Raw genomic sequence first — 22898 nt, forward strand, 5'->3', positions numbered from 1 at the left:
TCTAGTCATATACTTTATTCTAAGAACGATCCAATATTTAAAAGTTGTTCATCAAATCAGTTTAGTTTAAGTTTAGTTCCTTGTGTTTTGATCATTATATGTCAGTGTAAAAAGATATTTGAAATTTAATTTTAAGTAGCATGAATTTAGTTGGGAAAATATTACTATATTAGTTGAGAAGGCTGTTGTTCAAAACAGATACTTCATATATTACCATGACAATATTAAAATAAATTAGATGTCATTTTTTACTGATTATCTGTTGGTGATTGTTCAGTTGGCTCCTATTATAAGTTGTAATTATAATAGCATATGCTATTAAAAAAAAAACTTCCTGACAAGCTCTGGAGCCACAATGATTTCTAAAGAAACTTCACCATAAAAAACTAAGTAGTGAATAAATTAATCTGAACACTCACATTTTAAAGAAAAATTTTAATTTCACAAGAAAATAAATACAAAAATTAAACTCCAAATTTACCTAATAATTTATACTTGCTCGTTTGTTCCTAATAGGTTCGTTAATTCACTTAGGCATGGACTCTACCAACATAGAACACATTTTTCTTATTTCTGCATTTGAAACTATATGTTTATAATGGATTGTATTAAGTCATCCTTTGTATCATAATTTAATTTTCCAAGTTTCTTTTTCACTATGGTTCACAAATTTTCTATTGATTTAATATCAGGAGTTATCTAGACACTTAAGCAGCTGAATGATTTTTGGGGAACTCTTTCACTTTATTTTCAAGTGTGGCATAGAGCAAGATCCTGTTGGAAGATGAGTTCTTTGTCTTTCTGGATCTGTCTGACCACTCTTTTCATCATACTATTAACAGGCACAAGTGATCCCAGGCAGTCATGTATAGAACAATCCCAGAACATCTTCTCGGTGTTTAGGAGCTTGTTGAAGGTGGGCAGGAGAAATCTTCTAAACTACTGATTTGGGTAATCGCTCTCCTTAGACAAAGAAATGGCTTTCATCTGAGAATATGACCTTCTTTCACTTGTCAACAGTCCAATATTTGTACAGTTTTGCCCACTGGAGGTAGCCTCTTTTTTTTTTTTTTGCATAGCCTTTGTCAACAGTTGTTTCTTTTTTTGGTCTGTGGGCAGTCCTCCCTACTTCTAACAATCTTCGATGGACTGTCATGTCAGAAACATTAATCCCACTAGCTGCCAAGTCTCTATTAAATCCACAGTAGACAATCTTGAGTAAGTGTAGTTTTCCTTTTTTGCCTACACTTTCCTTTTATGTCAGGAGAAATGGTACCTGTCTTCCTAAACCTCTTTAAAATCACATTAACAGTACCCAAACCAACACCACTCATTGGCAATTTGTCTTTGAATCATTGATGAATCACATATCTATGAATAAAACACTACAAATGTCAACTTGTTTACACTATTATTAAACCTTTCTTTTAGGCTTACACGGTGATCCAAACATCATAGGAACAGCTAAAGCATGCAGCACTCAATAAAAATAGTGAGCTAAAACCAAAATTATTGTGAACTGAAACAAAAATCAAACCAAAACCAAACACTTGACGACAACTTATTTTGGATTCATTTGTTCACTACTGTATTTATGTAGTTAGTTCTTAGGATAGCAAAATCAACTTTTTTTTTTTTTTTTTTTTTTTTTTTTTTTTGCAACTAAAGGTTTCTACTTTTAAACTCTTTGCATACCTTACCATAATTTTTGCTTTTAGTCATTTATTTATTGTGTTTTATCTTTAATTTGATTTTTTGATTTTTTTTTACTGTGCCTTTACCATATAATTCATACCTTTTCCTCTTTATTCATTATTTTATATGTATATATTTTAAATTTTACTCATAATAATGTAATAACCATCAACCATTTCATGTCTGGAAATAATTGTTACTAAAAACATATTAATGCTAAATGGATAGTTTAAGCTAATATTAACTTAAACACTGTTAAAATGTAACATTTTAACTGTATTTTTTTTTTTTTAAGGAAATTACAATGCATACTGAATATTAATTACTGTAATTTCAATTAATACTTTGAACATTTCAGTAATGTTAAATTGCCATCATCAAAAAACACATTACAATATGACATGTGCATGCAGCCGTTAGATTGGTAAATGAGGCTGAAGCACAGCAACCAAGAATGAGCCTGAAGTCCTAAATAGCACCTCTAATTATTGAGCTGAATTACAAAGTGCTTCAAAATTTAGGGCACTTCTCTGGAAAAGGCACTCTTATCATAACTGATTAATTTTGCCTTTTATGTAGGGTTTTAATAATTTCATACTGTTGAGAAGGGGAGGTGTGACTGTTGGTGAATATATATACTCAAGTGTGAGTGGGTTCAACTGACAATGCAAGGGATCCATCAGACTTGCATGTAATCAAAGTGTCTAGGAATGGCAGACTGTTATTTTCCTTTTATAAGGTGCATTGGATACTAAGATAACGATTGTTTTGATCTGTTAAAGAAATGTTGAGAGCATCCATGCTACGTGGCCAAAAGGAGAACACTTTTGGTTATGCTATGTGGTCATCCACTTAGCATATCCAAAAGTGGGTCTATTGGAGCAGTTTAAAGATTTCTCTTCGAAGATCTCTGTGAAGTACTTATCCAGGGAGAGAAGGGAGTAGAGAGAAAGCAAACAGTCAATAGCTGCCACCTCTTTTTTTCTGTGTGTGCTTGTATTTTCCATGCCAAAAGCCAAACATTTAGCCAAAGTCCTCTCCCAATATATCCCCCCCCCCCCCCTTTCACATGTAAAAAACTCAGTTGAAGAAACAGTCATGGAAAGGAAGAAAGCATACCTAAAGTTTGCAGCAAGTCAGTAGATTCCCTGAAAGAATACAGAGAAAATGTAAGACAGTTAAGCTATATATAAAAGAGTAATTAAACAAAAGTCATGGGAAAATTTCAGTAAGAATATAGAAAATAAATATCAGGAAGGTGGCAAAATATTCTGGAGGCTATTGAAAAAGCATAGAAATGGAGGAAAGAGTACTATAAAAGGAATCAAAGATGATACTCGTGTCAGGAAAACTGAATATAAGGATATCCTAGATGTTTGAAAGAGACAAACAAAAGAAGGCAATGATAGAAGAGTAGAAGAAAATTTTCAATATACAGATAACCCTCGTATAACTCGGTCTACAATTTCTAGTAACCCTTTATTTTATTTATTTATTTTATTTTTTCATATTTTTCACCGCGGGACTTAAAAATCAAATTTTATCTTCGTTAAATTTGTGTCTGCCCGTATTGCGCAAGTAGTTATAAGTATCGAATTTAGTTTTATTGTATCACTGAATAAGGTACTGTACAGAGGGATTTTGCAGTCTGTGTCATTCTCAACAAATAGTGCAATTAGAGACAGAATAAAAATGACGTTAATTAATAAATCACATCTCCCCTCTCACAGAAACTACTCTGTATAGACTTAAGCAAAACCATATGTTGCACCAAAATGCAGTATCTAACTAAAAACCATTGTCCAATTTTTCAAGTATGAAACAAATGTCTTTTTTATTGCATTTGAAATTCTCGATGTCATTATGACAGATCACAAAGGCTAACCTTAAAATAAAAGACTACCAAGAATTGAAACATGCCATATAATGAATGTGTGAGTTTGCCTGTCACCTCAAACGCAAACAAGAAGCCATAATATTCAACCAAGGGTTGAAACATTTTTGTGAGTTGAGCCAGTCAGTAATGAGAAGTTCCATCGGAATGATAAATGACACCCTATTGTGAATGTTGTTATGACAGTTTCAGATGTTATGGAATTTGATTGAAGAGAATTAGCATTTCAACTCAACACTTGTCAATTGCTTTTATCTTTGGGTCGTGCAATCTTTTGTTAATACCACACCAAAACATCTTTATAGCTGCTGTCTTGTGTAAAACAAAATTCAGCTTGTACGTATTGTAACAATTAAAAAAAAACTTGAATAAGTTATAAGCGTATAAAAGGATATCACCTGTAAATCTTTGATGTACCAGCAAAATTCTCAGACGTGCCACCTCTGGCACAAGTGCCATAGGTTTGCCATCTAGGGTTTACTCTGTAAAGTGTTTATTGTTAAAAATTGTCTTCGTTTTCTGCCAGGAAAGCGCATTTAAAATCATAAGTATGTTATTCTCAAGTTACATACATATGTAATGCTTTTTTTTTTTTAATGTAAAAGTTAATTTTTATTGTAATGGCCACTAAAACTGCAACGAAAGGGAAAAAACCAACATTGAAGAGGAAATTCATTTCTTTCGAAGAAAAAATTAAAATCTTGGATCGGTTAAAAATTGGAGAAAAACCAGGAGTTGTTGCAAGGACTCTGAATTTAAATGAATCAACAATTCGAACAATCAAACAAAATGAACATAAAATCCGAGAAAGTGTTATTGCTGGGTCAATGGTAAGTGCAAAGCGCATTGCTCGTGTTTGCAATATTCTAATAGAAAAAATGGAGAAATCTCTAATGATTTGGATAGAAGATTGCACTCAAAAGACAATTGCTTTGGATGGACACCTTATTAAGAAAAAATCTCTCAAAGTTTATAAACATTTAAAAGAACTTGATCAAGATTCTTCAGAAGAAATCTCTCAGCATGGATTTTCTGCCAGTAAGGGTTGGTTCGAAAACTTTAAAAAGCTGTTTTCTTTGTATAATCTTAATATCCAGGGAGAATCAGCAGATGTTGAATCTGCCCGGAAATACTCAGCAGAATTTTTAAAAATCATTAAAGAAGGTGGTTATTACAGTGCTGACCAGGTGTTCAATGCGGATGAATCTGGGTTATATTGGGAAAAAATGCCAAAACGCACCTATATTTCGAAAAATGAAAGATCAGATCCCGGATTCAAAGTTTCCAAAGATAGAATTAATTACTCTACTGTTTTGTAGTAATGCATCAGGTGATTACATGACAAAACCAATGTTTATTAACGAATCTTCAAATCCTCGTGCGATGAAAGGGCTCGTCAAGTCCATCCTACCTGTTTATTGGCGGGCCAACAAAAAGGCATGGGTTACAGCTAGCATGTTTGAAAATTGGTTTTTCAAGCATTTTGTACCCAATGTAGAAAGTTACACAAAGAAAAAGAATATGGACTTCAAAATTCTACTAATTTTAGATAACGTATCCGGCCACCCAACAAACTTAAGCCATCCGAATATTAAAATAACTTTTTTGCCGCCTAATACTACTTCACTTATTCAACCACTCGACCAAGGAATAATATCAACATTTAAGTCATATTATATTCGGCGAACATTTCAATTAATTTTGGAAAAAATGGAGCCTAATCCAAACATGACACTGCCTCAAGCGTGGAAAAAGTTTTCAATATTGAATTATGTAAAAATTATTTCTCTGTCCATTAAGGAATTACAACCCTCTACGCTGAATGCTTGCTGGAAAAAAATATAGCCTAAAGCTGTAATGGAATTACAGCTTGGGCTATAATTCCATTACAGCTCCAGTGGATGCCAAGCTACATCGTATAATAAACGTCGCACACATTTTTGGTGGAGAGGGCTTTTGCGATATGGTTGAAAACGAAATTAGTGAATTAATTGATGGAGAAACAAATTTAAAAGAGGAGGAACTAGTACTGTTAATAGATGGCGGGGAAAGTTCTGCCGAAGATTCTGATTGTGATGAATCCGTTAAAGAATTCAGTTTAAAGAAAATTAGCAGAAGGATTGGACTTGGCAAGAAAGTTAGGAAGTTATTTTACAGATAATGATCCCTCAATGGAGTGCTCGGGAAAATTCACAAAACAGTTGGATATTTGTTTAGCACCATATTATGAACTTAATAAAAAATTGCAACATAGTGGAAAGCAAAGTCTTATTACTGACTTCTTGATGACTAAACCAGCCGAAGTATGCAATGAGAATTATACAAATGATGTCCAAGAGATTTCAAGTGGTGACGACTTCCGCCCACTTAAAGAACATCTACGAAATGTTATTTCTGAAGACTGTGATGACAATTAAAATATGTGCTTTATTTTATTGTGTCTAAAACATTTATGCATTATGTGCAATGAATATGTACAATTTGTAATTTTTAGAATTTTATACTACGTATTTGTCATATCTTATGTTTTCTTAACTTACATGAATTACCTGAATTAAATAAAAATATTGTTTTTGTTGGATATGTCATTGTTGTTTATATAATTAAAAAAAAACGATTTCAGAACCTAACCCTACTTTTTCTATGTGATCTATGTCTCGTATAATGCGACATTTCTATGGATCCTAACATCCGTGCTATACAAGGGTTACCTGTATATAATGCAGACAGGTACATATCAATATGGGAGGGAGAAAGAAGCAATCTAAACATGAAATGTGGAAAGGCAGCTGGAGTATTTGATATTTAATCAGAAATGCTTAAATATGTTGGTATAAAAGTTTTGCAGTGACTACACTACATAATTCAGAAGGTCAAATTCCAGATGATTGGAGTATAGCTCTCATAGTCCTCCTTTAAAAAAAAAGGGGGGGGATAAAGCTGACTGTGAGAATTACATAAGAATTTCTCTACTAAGTGTTTTGCCCATGGTTTGATGATCTTGTTTGCATGAGATGCGATCTAATGCAATGATTCTTTGGCACCGTTGAGGTCTTCTGTCGACGATAATAATAAACTCAGCATGTACTCTGAGAGAATATGAAGGAAAAAAAAAAGAGAAGCACTGTTTAAAACTAGCTAAACAGAAGTCATGGAAAATAATTATCAGAAAGGTTGCAAAGTATTCTGTATTGAAAGAGCTTAGAAATGGAGGAATGAAATGCCATAAAGGTGACATAAAACAGAAGATATTCAAGATATATGGAGTAATTACTAGGAAAGATACCGTATAAGCATTCAATAAGATAACTACTGTTTGGAGAACTGTAACATTCTTCCAAAAGATTGAATACTTGGTGGAGATGATGTGTTCTGCAAGTCTTGACTGTTCAAGCTCTTGGAATTTAATGTAAGGCTATATGTTCGTTGCGACACATGGTTCTGACCTATCTGTTTGGCCAAACTATAATAACCCACACTGCAAGGAACTTGATACACTCAGAGTGGGCAGAGATTTATCTTTTGCATAAGCTAAAAATTTTATAAAAAGGGTGAAAGGACATTTGTAGGGCATCAGATCTAAGTAATTTGGCTATACAACTTCAGACAAATTTAACATGGAGGGACCTAAGGTCTAAAGCTGTGTAACTGAGAGGAGACCTCCACATAGCATTTTAGAGGAATGCAGAGAACCGACCAGGACTTCTGACCTAATATCCAATCCTCACTTTCTCGTAGTGTTAGGTATCTACCTGGATACCGAACGAATGAGGATGGGCTAGCAAATTGGGATTTAGCTGACCAAATTGCATTCTTATTGGTTTAAACCACAAATAAAATGATGATGCATGACAGAATTTCATGCCAGCTAGGGTGTCACCAGGGAACCAAGCAAACAGCAAAAATAGTCAGCTACTTGAACAAATCCTTAAATACACCCCAACTCATACTTAATCTTTATTTGAGTTGTAAGTCAGCATTTAGAATTAAAGGAAGTACATTATTTATATGGATCACATTATGAAGGAGAGCATTATTAAACCTGATATCAAAATTGGAGATGTTAATCTCATCTCTTTACTTTATGCAGATGAAGTTATACTTCTAAATAAATCTAGTACAAGTCTGCAAGATTTCCTGACTGAAATGAATAACTATTGTAATAGAATAACAAGACAAAGACAATGAAAATAGGCAGAAGATTGAAAACATCAATTGCACTATGAATGGAGAACCTATACAACAATAAAACATTTCAGCTACTTAGGCACAATTTTTAGTGAAGATAGTAAATTAAATATGGAAATACACAACAGAATGAACAAAGCTGGTATGGTAGGAAGTCACCTGAATAAATTTATATGGAATAAGAGAGAAATTAGTCAAAACTTTAGCTGTATACAAGGCAGTGTTCAAACCAATTTTAACTTATGGATCTGAGAGCTGGATTAAAAATAAAATACTTGACTAAAGACCACAGATATGAGAGTCCTTAGAAAGATTAGGGGCATAAACAGATGGTATGTGGCAATATCATATTAAAAATGAGGATGTTAGGAAAGAACTTGACATTGTTAGCATCCAGGAATGTATTAGCAGAGCTAATCTCAGGTGGTATGGTCACTTAAACAGAATGGGAGAGGAAAGATTAGCAAAACAGGTGTTTTCTGCGAGGTTGGCAGGAAAAATACCCAGAGGAAGACCAAGATATAGGTGGATTGGTACAGTAAAAAGTGCCTTAGAAGACAAAAATATAAGATCTGATAATGTTGGAGTTTTGGCAGATAACAGACTGATTTGGAGAAAATTGTTGACAGGAAGTTAGTAATGATGTCGGTTCTTCATGTAGTACTGTCATAATATGCTTGCATCGAATGAGATTCCTTTTTTTGCTTGTTGTTAGTACCTGCTTGCACATATCATAGTTTTTATGTTACCAGAAGATGGCAATGTAACATTGCCAAAATATAAGAAGGTACTCATTAAAATTTTTTAATTAATATTTTAGCATGCATACGTTGTCATTTCCTGAAAAAATTAAAACCACTCTTATTCATCATTTATATTGAATACATTATGAAAGAAAGTGGCATTAAACCTGATGTTAGAATTAGAAATATCAAACTTAGGTCTGCTTTCGCAGATGATGTATGCTTAAACATATCCAAATCAGGTATCCAAAATTCTCTGACTAAATTGAATAACAGCTGTAACAAATTTGGTATGATTATAAGCTGGAGCATAGAAAATTTCATCTGCATTCTCAATGGATAACCTATAGAAGAAGTAAATATCTCACTATTTTGGCAAAGTTTTTAGTGAAGATGGCAAATTAAATATAAAAAATAGATTATTTTTTATATTTAATATAAAAAATAATTATTTTTTATATTAAATAATAATATAAAATATTATTACCACAGAATAAGCAAAGCTGGTAAGGTGAGAAGCTAGCAGAATAAATTTATACAGAATACAAGTGAAATTAACCACAACACAGAACTAGCAGTATACAAGACATTTTTCTAACTTATTTTAAGTTATAGATCTGTGAGTTTGGCTAGAATTAAAGCGTGATCAAAGATTAAAGACTATACTGTAGATATGAGATCTGAGAAAAATTATAGAACTGAAAATGAAGATATTAGGAAGGAACTTAACATTGTTAACATTCAAGAATGTGTGAGCAGGGCTTATCTAAGATGGTATGGTCATTTAAACAGAATACGAGAGGAAAGGTTAGCAAAACAGGAGTTTTATGCTGACAGGGAAAAGATCCAGAGGAAGACCAAGATCTTTGTAGATTGGTTAAGTTAGGTTAGCGTCTTAGAGGACAAAAACAATGGGTACAACAATATTGTAATGCTGATAATATTACCATGCCGGCTAGGGCGTCGCTCGGTTAAACAAGGTCCCCTTTGTTTTCGCCAGGGAACCAGGGCGAATAGCGAAAAGTCAGCTACTGGAACAAATCTGAAAACAAACCCCAACTCGAAATCACCAGAGTTAAAGATCGGTACTATCAACGTAAGAAGCCCGAATGGCAAAGAAATGGAGCTAGCTGAAGAATTAGATAAGTACCAAATCGACATAATAGAGGTGACTGAAACAAAAAAGACAAAAACTAGTGAGACATTTCTGAGCAATAAATACAAAATGTTATATTCAGGCAATGACAATCAAGGAAAAGAAGAAGTAGCCATAGTATTCAACACAAAATACGAGGCTAATCTTCTTGAATGGCAGTTAGTCTCAAGTAGAGTAATGTGGGCAAATGTGAGAATGGGGAACTGGACAATGAGACTGATTTGTGCCTATGGTCCCACAGAAGGTTCTACTAAGGTAGAAGTGGAGGAATTTTTTGAAGATTTAGAAAAAGCAACTGACACAATGAAAAAGGAAAAGTTGGTCCTTGTTGGGGATCTAAATAGCAGAGTAGGAAATGATTGTGAGACATACAAAAATATTTTGAGAAAATTTGGAGAAAAGAGCAAAGCTAATAATAATGGCAAATATCTGTTGGATTTCTGCTCAGGACATGGACTGGTTATTACTAACACTATGTTCCAACATAAAAATGTGCACAAATTCACATGAAGAGAAGAGGCATGAAATAAGAAAAGTCTCATTGACTATGCTATTGTTGATAGTGATGTTTTCTCCCTTGTGCAGGACACCAGAGTGTACAGAGGATTTGAAATTGGAAGTGATCACTATTTAGTCTTGAGCAGGTTAAAATTGAATTTCATATTGAAAAGATAACATGTAAGAAAGTTTTAAAGTGAATTAAAGTTGAGCAGCTCTCAGATGTGAACTGTAGATTAAAATACACAAAGTTTATTGAAGAAAAAATGAAAGATGTTGAGAACAGGAACCAAACTTTAGAGATTCAGTGGCATGGCTTGAAGAAAACCTATTGATTCAGCCAGAGAGGCATGTGGTGAGGTTGTCATCAAGGATAGAAAAATCAGAACTCCATGGTGGACGCAGGAAGTTAAAGAGGCAGTGAAGGAAAAGAAGAAAGCATATCAAAAGTTCCTGTCAAATAAGTCAGCTTGTGCTCTTAAGAGAATATAGAGACAAATCCAAGAATGCTAAACACTGTATAAAACTAGCTAAACAAAAGTCATGGGAGGATTTTGGCAAGAATATAGAAAATAAATATCAAGAAGGTGGCAAAATATTCTGGAGGTTGTTGAAGAAGTTTAGGAATTAAGGAAAGAGTGCTCTAAAAGTAGTTAGAGATGGTAAAGGTGACATGAAAATGGGAGAAAAAGATATCCTTGATGTATGGAGTAATTACTTTGAAAAACTGCTAAATGAAACAAGCAGTGATGACAATGCAGTGGTAATAAACACTGACCAGACATGCAGTCAGGAATACATATCCATACTTGAAGTAGAAAAAGGATCAAAAGCTTGAAATGTGGAAAGGCAGCATGAGTAGATGATATTCGACCAGAAATGCTGAAGTATGGTGGTATAAAAGTCTTACAGTGGCTACACTGCATAGTTCAGAATGCCTGGACAGAGGGACGAATTCCCGTTGATTGGAGTAGAGCTCTCATAGTACCCATATATAAAAAGGGAAATAAAACTGAATGTGAGAATTACAGAGGTATTTCCCTACTGAGTGTTCCTGGCAAGATCTATGCAAGTAAACTTGAGAAACTGTTGAGAAGAATTGTGGAAGAAAAGCTTGGTGAAGAACAAGCTGGATTCAGGCCAAATAGATGCTGTCAGGATCAGATCTTCACTTTACGACAAATAGTCGAGAAAGCATGGGAATATAACAAAGATCTGTATTTAAGTTTTGTCGATTTGGAAAAGGCATATGACAAGGTGCCAAGAGAGAAGCTATTCAATTCGCTGCAGTTATATGGTGTCAATGGGAATTATATCAAGCAATACTTAGTGTTTATTTGAGTTGTAAGTCAGCAGTTACAATTGAAGGAAGTACAGGAAGATGGTTTAATGTTAAATCTGGTGTGAGACAAAGATGTACATTATCTATATGGATCACATTATGAAGGAAAGTGGTATTAAACATGATATCAAAATTAGAGATGTTAATGTCAGCTCTTTGCTTTATGCGGATGATGTTATACTTCTAAATAAATCCGCTACAAGTCTGCAAGATTCTATAACTAAATTGAATAGCTGTTGTAATAGATATGGTATGAAGGTCAGCAATAAAAAGATAAAGACAATGAAAATAGGCAGAATCATTGAAAATATCAACTGTGTTGTGAATGGAGAACCTGTGGAACAAGTAATACATTTCAGCTACTTAGGCACGATTTTTAGTGACGATGGTAAATTAAATATGGAAATAGACAACAGAATCAGCAAAGCTGGTATGGTGGGAAGTCAATTGAATAAATTCATCTGGAATAAGAGAGAAATTAGTCGGAACACTAAATTAGCTGTATACAAGACAGTGTTCAAACCAGTTTTAACTTATGGATCTCAGAGCTGGGTCAGAAGTAAAACACTTGACCAAAGACTAGACACCGCAGATATGAGAGTCCTCAGAAAGATTATAGGCGTGAACAGATTGCATCAGTGGCAATATCATATTAAAAACGAGGATATTAGAAGAACTTGACATTGTCAGCATCCAGGAATGCGTTAGCAGAGCTAATCTCAGGTGGTATTGTCACTTAAACAGAATGGGTGAAGAAAGATTAGCAAAACAAGTGTTCTCTGCCAGGTTGGCAGCAAAACAACCCAGAGGAAGACCAAGATATAGATGGATTGATACAGTACAAAGTGCCTTAGACGATAGAAATATAAGATCTGATAATGTTTGAGTTTTGACAAGTAACAGACTGATTTGGAGGAAAATTGTAGATAGGAAGTTAGTAATGATGTAATACTATCATATCCTGTACACTCCTTGAGGGTTCATGGCAGGAATTTGATGATGATGATGGTGATTTAATTAATATTAGTCTGCATTGTAATTTCCTTTTTTAAAATATAGTTATGTTACATTTTTAATATACTGCTTTTTTTCTCTCACTTATGAGTATGCTTTACATTCAAATTGTCTTATACCAAAAAATAAAATGTCTGCACACACTCTGATTTCACTACAGCAAAATTGTGTTGCCAAAGGGAAACGGTTTGCTGTAGTATGGTGTTTGCAGTAGTGTTGGTTCGGTGACATGGTGATTATTACTTTTGCAAAGTACAGCATTTTTTTGTGCTTCTCACCATCACCAGAAACGTTTACTATGAAAGTCATTTCTGGAGGTTATTTGCATGTTACCTCTTCTTTATCAACAACTGCTCCAACAGGAACTCTCAGAACAGGTGGATCAAAGCTCTCCATTTCTTTCTATCCTACCACTATTGCTACATTCTTTTTTTGCTGTTTTAGTTGAGGATTCTTTTTTTCCATCTTTTCTGCAGTCTTCCTCTTGGTCTTTTCTCCTCAATTTTTAAATTATCCTTTCTTCTTTGTATCCATTCCATTATATGTCCAAAGCACTTGAAGTGCGAGTTCTTTCATATTTCTGTTATGCTTTCTAGTCCCTAAATGTTTCTAATATCCACATATCTTGGCTTTCCTTGTTTTTGTTCACATTGTCCTTAAAAATTTAATTTCCATTGCTTATATTCTACTTATTTCTCTTTTTTGTTAGTGTCATGTCTTACAGCATAAGCCAAAAGCTTGTGCTTCAGTGGGACTTGCCTCTACCAAAATAGGCTGCTTACACTGTTAAAGTTTGATCAAGTGAAATTCTTCTTATTATTATTATTGTGCGACACCTCTACAGAGTCCAAAGACTCATCGAGGGAGGGTGTGTGCCAACAACATCGAACGATTAATCCCTTCCAACTAGTAACCGCGCTCAAACTTGCTTAACGTTTTGCAAAAAAGTTACCAATCGACCAACTTTTGCTGGCAATCCTTATCATTAATCAATATCCTAATCATTATCTCCTCATCTAAACATCCATCACTAAAATTATGCTTCCCAGATAATTAAAGTTTTCATTACTCTTCAAGTGCCCATTGAGTCTAACACCATTAATGTTTACATTTTCTCCATGATTTAAAGCCATGGTGTAACCCACAGCTCTGTGTCGTGATGTTTCATTTGTCCTTTTTCTTCTGTACTACTTCTGAGTGTACCAAGATCACCACGACATCTGTGAGCATAGCTGTTTCTCCTTTCTGGTCGTTAACTGTATCTCGGACACTATTCATCACTATAATGAACAGCAGTGGATGAGATAAGACACTTCCTTGTTGCAGCCCATTATTAAATAAATTGAATTACAAATTTAGTTTTCCCACAGCTGTTAGATTATATATATGTTCTTGATTAAGACTATACCAAACTTTTTCTGACTTTTTTTAATTGAACTCAAAGGTTTTTTCCCAATCAAGAAATGCCATAAATAGTTTTTTTTTCCCCCCAACTGCTCGTGTCTCTCCATCATTTCCCTTACAGCAAAATTTAAATCAACAGTTCGGCACCCTTTTCTAAAACCAGCTGCTCTTTTCTTGAATATTCCTCTTTTTTAGTCTTGTTGCCATTATCCTTTAATAAATCTTTGCACAGTGACACAATATTATTTCTCTATAGGTAATATACTCCCTTATTTGCTTGCTTTAATTAAACTTCAAAAATTTGGCGAGAACAGTAACATGCATGATCGGACCAAGGAGATTATTGTTTCATTATATAAAGGATGCTCAAGAAGGAAGCATATTCCTCTATATTTACTGCACACTCTACTTGAACCTCCTATATATAATGGGGCAATATCCAGTCATGCATGCTACTCTTTTCTCCATATTTTGAAGTTTAATTAAAGCAAATATTTCCTCATTCATTTTATTTTAATCTTGTTTCTAAGCATCTTGCCACATAACTTCATTCATCCTCCAGTTTAATTTTTGATGTGTGTGTGTATTATTTATTATTATTTATTATTTTTTTAAAGGGCGATTTGGGTGCTATAGCTGAAAAGTATGATATTGCTATATCTACTGCATGTGGTCCCTTGGATAACATAGTTACAGATACTATGGCAACTGCACAGAAATGTGTCCACTTTCTTAAGTCTCATAACATTGGAGTTGCCACATTTATAGCATTGGATAAGGTGAGTGCTGATTTCTGTGTATTACTCATATATAATGTATCATGATGTAAACCAAAATGTTGATTAATGTCCTTTTATTTATAGAATCGGTATGTGCTAAGTGTGTTGTCTTACGAGACCTAATGAACAAGCAGTTCTTGCTTTACAAGTTCCTGGGTTTATGAGTTTTTTTTTTTTTTTTTTTTAAGCATCAACAAAATTGAAAATACCTAATTTAATTGCAAATAAATAAGTGCTAAACATTCATATATACATGGCATTTCAAACCACATGCATTTCTCCAGTTACTGTGCTCATGATGTATATAAATAGTGTTTGTGTTGCACTCACTTCATTTTTGCTAATTTGTCTTATTTCAAATTTATTTTCCTTATTAATACAGTACTGAACAGTATGCCAAACAGAGTAATACTATGGAGAGTGATATTAATAAAAAGAAACAGTGAAGAAGAATAACATTGGAAACAAAATATCATATCATATACAAACATGCAGCTGTAAATTACTGTTAAAGAACTTTGTACAAAGTATTACTTAAACATTTCAACTCTGCATACAATTAATCGTATTGTTACTCTAACTATTTAAATAAATGTTACTTGATTTTTTTAAACTATTGAAGTTGGGAACTACCTATACTTTTTATGAGTTGGATGATTATTTATAAAAAATTATCTCAGTAAATAATGGCTGAGAATGTTATTCTAATTGGACTTGGAAATATCTTTTATTACCCCTTGAATAACAAACTGAAAGTTTCCAATCATTATCATTTTACTACATCCATGGTGTGAGTTTTGTGTGTTCATACAATGTAATAAAGAGAATACTGGAAACTTGATACTGGAAACTTAAATCACTACTCAGTTTTCTATTTAAAAAATTTCATCTCTACTCCATGTGAATTCTATCTACAAAAAAGATTATATACCCTTTTTTGCACATTAGTACCATTGTACAGAAATGTGAAGACAAGTGTTCGGACCTGTCTGGGACAGACAAAAAGTTTTCAAGTAACAGTTGGCTTGCATCAAGGGTCAGCATTAAGTCCGTTTCTGTTTAATATTGTGATGGAGGTGGTAACAGAGGAGGTGAGAGAAGATGCGCCTTGGACAATGTTGTATGCAGATGACATCTGCATACAACATGAGAAGAGAAGAAGCGGAAACTAAACTGGAAAGATGGAGAAAAGTACTGGAAGAGAGAGGTATGAGACTGAGCAGAAGAAATACAGAGTATATGTGTTGCACAGTGGGTGGCAGACTGGAGACAGATCTGGAGCTGGAAGGAAATGTCATCAGGAAGGTGAGAGCCTTTAGATACTTAGGTTCAACAGTGGAAGAAGATGGAGGAGCTGAGAAGGAAGTGGGATGCAGGATACAAGCGGATTGGAGGAACTGGAGAGAGAGAGAGAGAGATGGCTGGAGTGTTATGCGATAAGAGGGTGCCGATCAATCTGAAAGGCAAAATCTATAGGACAGTAGTGAGGCCAGCTATGACATATGCTATAGAAACTGGCCCTGAGGAAAAATAACATCAGCAGGATGGAAGTAGCAGAGATGAGAATGCTTAGGTGGATGTGCGGTGTGACCAGAAAGGATCGTCTGAGAAATGACTATGTCAGGGGAACAGTGAAAGTTACCAACTTGGGAGCGAAAATACAGGAGGCAAGGTTGAGATGGTTTGGTCATGTGATGAGGAGGGAGGACGAATATGTGGGAAGAAGGGTCATGCAGATGGAAGTGCAAGGAAGGCGGAAGCGTGGGTGGCCAAAGGAGAGATGGAGGGAGCTGGTAGAAGAGGACTCGAGGATGAAGAACTTGGATGTGGTGACAGCCCAAGACAGGAAGGTGTGGAGGAGACTCATTATAAACAGTGACCCCACTTAAGTGGGAGAAGCTGCAGAAGAAGAAGAAGTACCATTGGCAGGCTAAGGAATAGATAATCTTGAAACCTTATTGTATAGATCAAATATCAAACTTTCTCAAGTCATCAATAAGCAAAATGGCAATCTCATTGATCTGTGACAGAGTGCATTCCAAGTCCAACATTAATTGTAGACCTTCAGAAGCTGTATATCCTGTGTGGCAATATGTAGTTGTCTAAAGGTACTGATTCAGTAATGATGATGCCCTTTGATTGGAGTGAGGTAGGTTTGAATGTTGTCTTGAAATTGTATGGAAGTATAATAATATTTCGTCAGCTGCAGATAAATTATCTAATCTCAATACCAAAATGAGAACGTATTTTTTGCTACGAAATTCAGGTCTTTACCCTCACTGAACTGGCAAACTGGCCAGAAGAACACTTGCAGTTAACAGGCAAAATATACCATTATACATGTGTTATATAGTCCTAATTATTTTGGCTGTAATTCACTCCAAGCCAATTGTAAACGTTTTTGGGAATTCTAGATCTCTTGAACTTCATTTACTTCCAATGTTATGTTACTTAACTTACCAGATCATAGATCTGTTAATAAACTCAGCACAACATGGACTACATCTTAAACACAAACTGCAGCAGGAAATGTCATAAAGGATATTAGCAAATTACTGCTTCTACATTGAAAGAGTAGCAATAGCATTCAACACCAAACATGAAGAGAGACTTCTTGATTGGAAGCCGGTTTCAAGCAGAGTGATGTGTGCACTTCAAAATGGGGAAATGGACAATGAAATTTATTTGTGCCAATGGTCCCACAGAAGGTTAAGGAAGAAGTGGAAGAATTTTTCAAATCATTGGAACAGGCTGCCAATATAAAGAAATGGAAAAAGTGGTCCTTGTTGGAGATCTAAACATCAGAGTAGGAAATGGATTCCACTAGGCATATAGGAACATTTTGAGAAAAGGGCAGAGTTAACAATAATGCTAAATATTTGCTGGATTTCTATTCCGAACATGGAATGGTCATTAACACCATGTTCCAACATAAAGATGAGCACAAGTTCACATGGAGAGAAGACACACACACAAAAAAAAAAAAAAAAAAAAAAAAAGCCTCATTGACTAAATTATAGTTCATAGTGATATCTTTCATATACACGCGTGTACATACTATTGAAATTGGAAGTAAGGTAAATTATAGTGAAGTTGTCTGCAAAGATAGAAAAATAACAACACCGTGGTGGGCACAAGAAGTTAAAGAAGCTGTCCTGAAAAAGAAGAAAGTACATCAAAAGTTGCAAAGCTTAGAATTGGAAGGAAAAGTACTGTTGTTGTTGTTGTCTTGTCCTTAGAAGAATCCTAGATGCCTCCGTGTGCTCCCCGCACTGCCCTGGCCATGTCTATGATTCTGCTTGTATAGAGCTGTTGTTCAGGATTAGGATCCATTTCTTGCAAGGCCGCTGCAATTGCTGGAGAGGCAAAGATGTGAGTGGGTGTCAGTTCAGTATTGGGACAGTTGACTCTTCATTAGAAAATTGGATGCCATTGCCACGTTAGTCACCTTAAAATTGGACCATAAGAAATTTGGTCAAGAGCTTCAAGGGTCTGGGGGGGTGCAAGGAGATGTGGTCAGACCCCCCCCAGAAAAGTATTGTAAAAGGAATCAAAGATGGTATAAGTGACATGAAAACTAAAGATAAGGGTATCCTAGATGTCTGGAGTAATTACTTTGAAAGACTGCTAAACGAAACTAGCAGTGGCAGAACCATAAGAGAACATTTTCAGGAGGAATGCAAAGAGGAGTATATATCAGTACTTGAGATAGAAAAAGCCACCAAAACTTGTAATGCGAAAAAGCTGCTGGAGTAGATGATATTCGACCAGAAATGCTTCAGTATGGAGGTAGAAAAGTTTTGTGGTAGCTACACTGCAAAATTCAAAGGACCTGGTCTGAAGGTCAAATTCTGGATGATTAGAGTTGAGCTCTCATAGTTTCCATTTATAAAAAAAGGAAATAAAGATGAATGTGAAAATTACAAAGAATTTTCTATGCTAAGTGTTCCAGGTAATATTTATGCAAGCATATTTGAAAAGAAGTTGAGAAAGATTATAAAAGAGAAATTTGGAAAGAAAAAAGGCCATGTTGAGGCCAAATAGAAGTTGTCAAGATCAAGTTTTCACTTTAAGACAAATAGTTGAGGAATCGTGGAAATATGACAAGGATCTGTACTTCAGTTTGTAGATTTGGAAAAGGCATATGACAAGGTGCCCAGAGAAACACCTTTCAAAATACTACAATTATATGGGATGAATAGAATATTATATAGGGCAAGTCAGCAATTAGAATTGAAGAAAGTACAGGAAAATGATTTGATGTAAAATTAGGGATAAGACATGGATGCACATTATATTCACTCTTATTCATCATCTGTATGGATCACATTATGAAAGAAAGTACATTAAGCTTAATATTAGAATTGGAGATGTCGAACTTATCTCTTTGCTTTATGTAGATGATGTTGCATTCCTAAACCCATCTAACACAAGTCTCCAGGATTCTCTATCTAAATTGAATAACACCTATAACAAATTTGGCATGAAAATCAGCAGTAAAAAGATCAAAACTATGAAAATAGGCAGAAACATAGAAAACTTCAGCTGCATTCTGAATGGAGATAACAAGTAAAATATTTCAGTTATTTAGGCACAATTTGCTGTGCGGTTAGCCTAGTGGCTTTGCACTTCACAACCATATGCCTGGGGAAGGAGTGTCCTAGGTTTGATTCCCGTTGGTGACGTGAGGAGCTTAAGGATCTTCCTTAGCCATAGCCAAGTTAGCTGGTCTTGGGGCATGGACAGCAGGGTTTTTCCTCCCACAAAGCAGGCAAACCGGCCCCGTGAACACACACTTCGATAGACATGGGATACTACCAGGAATAAGGAGCAACCAACCTATTCCGTGGGATTATTGGTTACAGAAGCTTACGCAGTAAAATGTGTAGGCCTGCATGAAAGCATAACATACGATGAGGCACAATTTTAGTGAAGATGGCAAGTTAAATCTGGAAATAGTCAACAAAATAAGGAAAGCTGGTATGGTTGATAGACAGCTTGAAAGAATAAGAGAGAAATTAGCCAAAACACCAACCTAGCAATATAAAAAAGTGTTTGAAACAAATTTAACTAATGGATCTGAGAGTTGGGAATAAAGAGTAACCAACCTATTCCGTGGGATTATTGGTTACAGAAGCTTACGCAGTAAAATGTGTAGGCCTGCGTGGAAGCATAACATACGATGAGGACGGCGATGATGAGGCACAATTTTAATGAAGATGGCTAGTTAAATCTGGAAATAAGCAACAAAATAAGGAAAGCTAGTATGGTTGATAGCCAGCTAAAAAGAATAAGAGAGAAATTAGCCAAAACATCAACCTAGCAATATAAAAAAGTGTTTGAAACAAATTTAACTAATGAATCTGAGAGTTGGGTTAGAAACAAAGAACTTGATCACTAGAGACCACAGATATGAGGGTTTAGAGTAAAATTAGGGGAGTGAACAGATAGCATCATATTAAAAATAAAGACATCAGCATGGACTTGACATTGTTAGCATTCAATGTGTATCCAGAGCTAATGTAAGGTGGTATTGCAACTTATGGGTGAGAAAAGGTTAGGAAAACAGGGTTTGATAGCAAGATGGCATGAAGGAGAACCAAATGAGGACCAATTTCTAGGTGGATTGATTCAATCAGAAGTGCCTTAGAAGCACAAAATCTTAGATATGACAATATTGGAGTTATTTTTTCATATCCAGACACAAGCGATACAGTAGTAAGCAAGTGGTACTACATTATTTACAACAAATTAGGATACATTACAAATGAAAACAGCTTAAATTTGGTAGATGAATTACACAGGGACTAATAAATACTGCACAGAAAGAGCAGTATCGACTACTCTTTCTGTGCAGGATATACGGTCCTCTTTTGTGCAAGGTGATTGAAGAAGGAGACAAGAATGAAAGTGTTCCATGGACTGGCCTTCTCACACTCATTATCTGGTCCAGTGAGGTAGCCCCATTTGATGAGAGTTTTGTTTGCAGTGCAGCGTCCTGTTGTTAAAAGTCTGTTGAGGCTTTTCCAAGTATTCCAGTCCAGGTGGGCACCAAGTGGAAGATGTTCGGCTGTTGGAATACCAGTATTATTCTCCGGGTATAGTGCAAGCCATTGTTGAAGTCTTGTCTCTGGAGGGTTTTAGGTGGTTCAACAGTTGCTAGGAAGCTATGTCAGGATCTTAGCTTTTGGGGCTGTGGTCTGGCCGAATAGTGGGTGGTGTTCATCATTCATTTGTCTACTTCTTTTTGTCAGCTGAGAATGCATCTTCAAATTCACAGGTCTCTTAGTTGTGTTGGTTTCAGTCGTCCTGTAATTAAGTGGCAGCTTTCATTCAGTGATGGGTCAAGTTTTTCAGCATAGCAGGATCTGGACCATACAGGGCAGGCATATTCAGCAGAAGAATAGCAAAGGGCCAAGGCAGAAGATCTCAGTGTGCTAAGGTCTGCATCCCATTTGGAGGAGGTAAGCTTTCTTAGTATATTGTTTCTTGCATTCATTTTTGCCTTTGTTTTTTCTATGTGAAAAAAAACATGGGACCGGGTTTCTCTGACTTTTTTTCATTTGTTTTTCTTTCTGTCCAGTTTATTTTATTGATGTTTCTTAGGTATTTCATTTCAAAAACATTGTTTTTATCTGTTTCTTTATTTCCTTAAGATCCAGTATTCTGAGCCAAATTTACTCATCAGATAAATATCAAATTATTACTTACTATTGTATATTCCATAATTATAAAATAATTATATATTCTAATAGTTGTTAGTTATTTATCTTGTGCTAATTCTTTGTAGAGTGTATATATCCTATGTAAATTGTGCACGGAAATTCTGAATTTAATCCGCTTATGTAAACCATTGCTAAGGACATAGCCAGCATAACAGAAATTGAGTGCTGTGAGAAATTACGAAGTTATCCACCAGAATACATTTTGGCACTAGTTGTTATGCTGTGTTAACAAAGCCAACACGAACTGGATTTTTGGCATGAAAATGAAAGAGAAGAGACATGCACAGTTGATATAAAAAAGGAGAACGAAGCGGGAACCGGTGGAACCGAATTGCAGAGACAAGGGAGTTCTCTGTTGTTTAATTTATCTTTTCTCGGGCTCTTGTTCGTATCCGGAATTCTATTTCCTAGTCCAGTAATAGTGAAGGACAAGAGGCATGACAAGGATTGCCAAGGAAACCTGAAGGATAGCCAATTTAGAGCAAGGAGGCATGTGTTCCCGAGCCAACCAAACCACTACTAAAAACCAAAATTCTTTCATAAATGTGAGCTGAGAGAGAAAGCTATTAAGAAGTATTTTCGAGAACCAGTGATAATAGGCAAAGTATACTAATTGTTCTGGTAAGGAAATCCTTTCTATGTTTTTGTGAATATACTAAAAAGGAAGCGGATTGCCATAATAACAGTTGAATTCTGAATGTATGATTTCGTGAAGCTTGTCCCAAGAGAACATGATATAAGTTAGTGACTGATTTACTAAGAATTACAGTAATAGATTGAAAGGACTTTAGAAATTCCTTGGTATGTGTATTTATCGAAGTGTGCTTAATATATCCTGAACAGCTAAACAAAGTCAATATTTGAAGCACATTAAATAGATAACCTTGTCTAAAAAGAAATTTGCGCTTAGAAGCTTTTAAAAATAAGAAGGGTAGAAATTTATATGTTAAAAATCTAATCATGCTCAGTGTACTCTACAGTGAAGTTATTATTGTCTCAATAAGAACTTGTTTATTTCATGATCATATTATTTATGTTTAGAACTTCTTGGATTAATGTAATTTCATGTGTTAATGTATTAAATGTTTCCATTTGTTTTGAATCTTGTGTTTGCCTGATTTCTTTTCATTGCACCGCTCATTTAATAGTTCGCATCTAAGCGAGAACCCTATTTAATGAGAAAGTAATATAAGACTAGAGAACCACGACTGCCATATAATTTAAGGATAAATGTCTAAGGAGAGTTTCGATCTGAATTAGATTATATAACATTGTGCTTGCTGATGATTGATTCCACAGTATTCTTCATACAAATGTGAACGCAAAGTGGCGCAGTTAAAAATAAATTTTCTTTGTGTTCAAAAGCGGAGTCAGTCAACAGCCAGAACACACAACGGAGAAGAAAGACGTCACAACAAAATGGCGCAGCAGTCGGCAGGATTGTTGATTCACGAGTATTA

General features: G+C 35.0%; 1 protein-coding gene across 1 annotated transcript in view; it reads left to right on the top strand.

The window, feature by feature from the left end:
- glu (structural maintenance of chromosomes 4-like protein gluon) overlaps positions 1–22898 on the top strand; it is a 384191-nt gene that overhangs the window by 225330 nt on the left and 135963 nt on the right. Inside the window, exon 15 of the mRNA XM_090413308.1 lies at positions 14552–14713. Coding sequence (XP_090269434.1) covers positions 14552–14713 — 162 coding nt within the window. The remainder of the gene's footprint in view (positions 1–14551; positions 14714–22898) is intronic.

Source organism: Typopeltis vanoorti, chromosome 24, assembly GCF_054136105.1.
Source record: "Typopeltis vanoorti isolate ZY-2024b chromosome 24, IOZ_Tvanoo_1.0, whole genome shotgun sequence".
Lineage (NCBI taxonomy): Eukaryota > Metazoa > Arthropoda > Arachnida > Uropygi > Thelyphonidae > Typopeltis > Typopeltis vanoorti.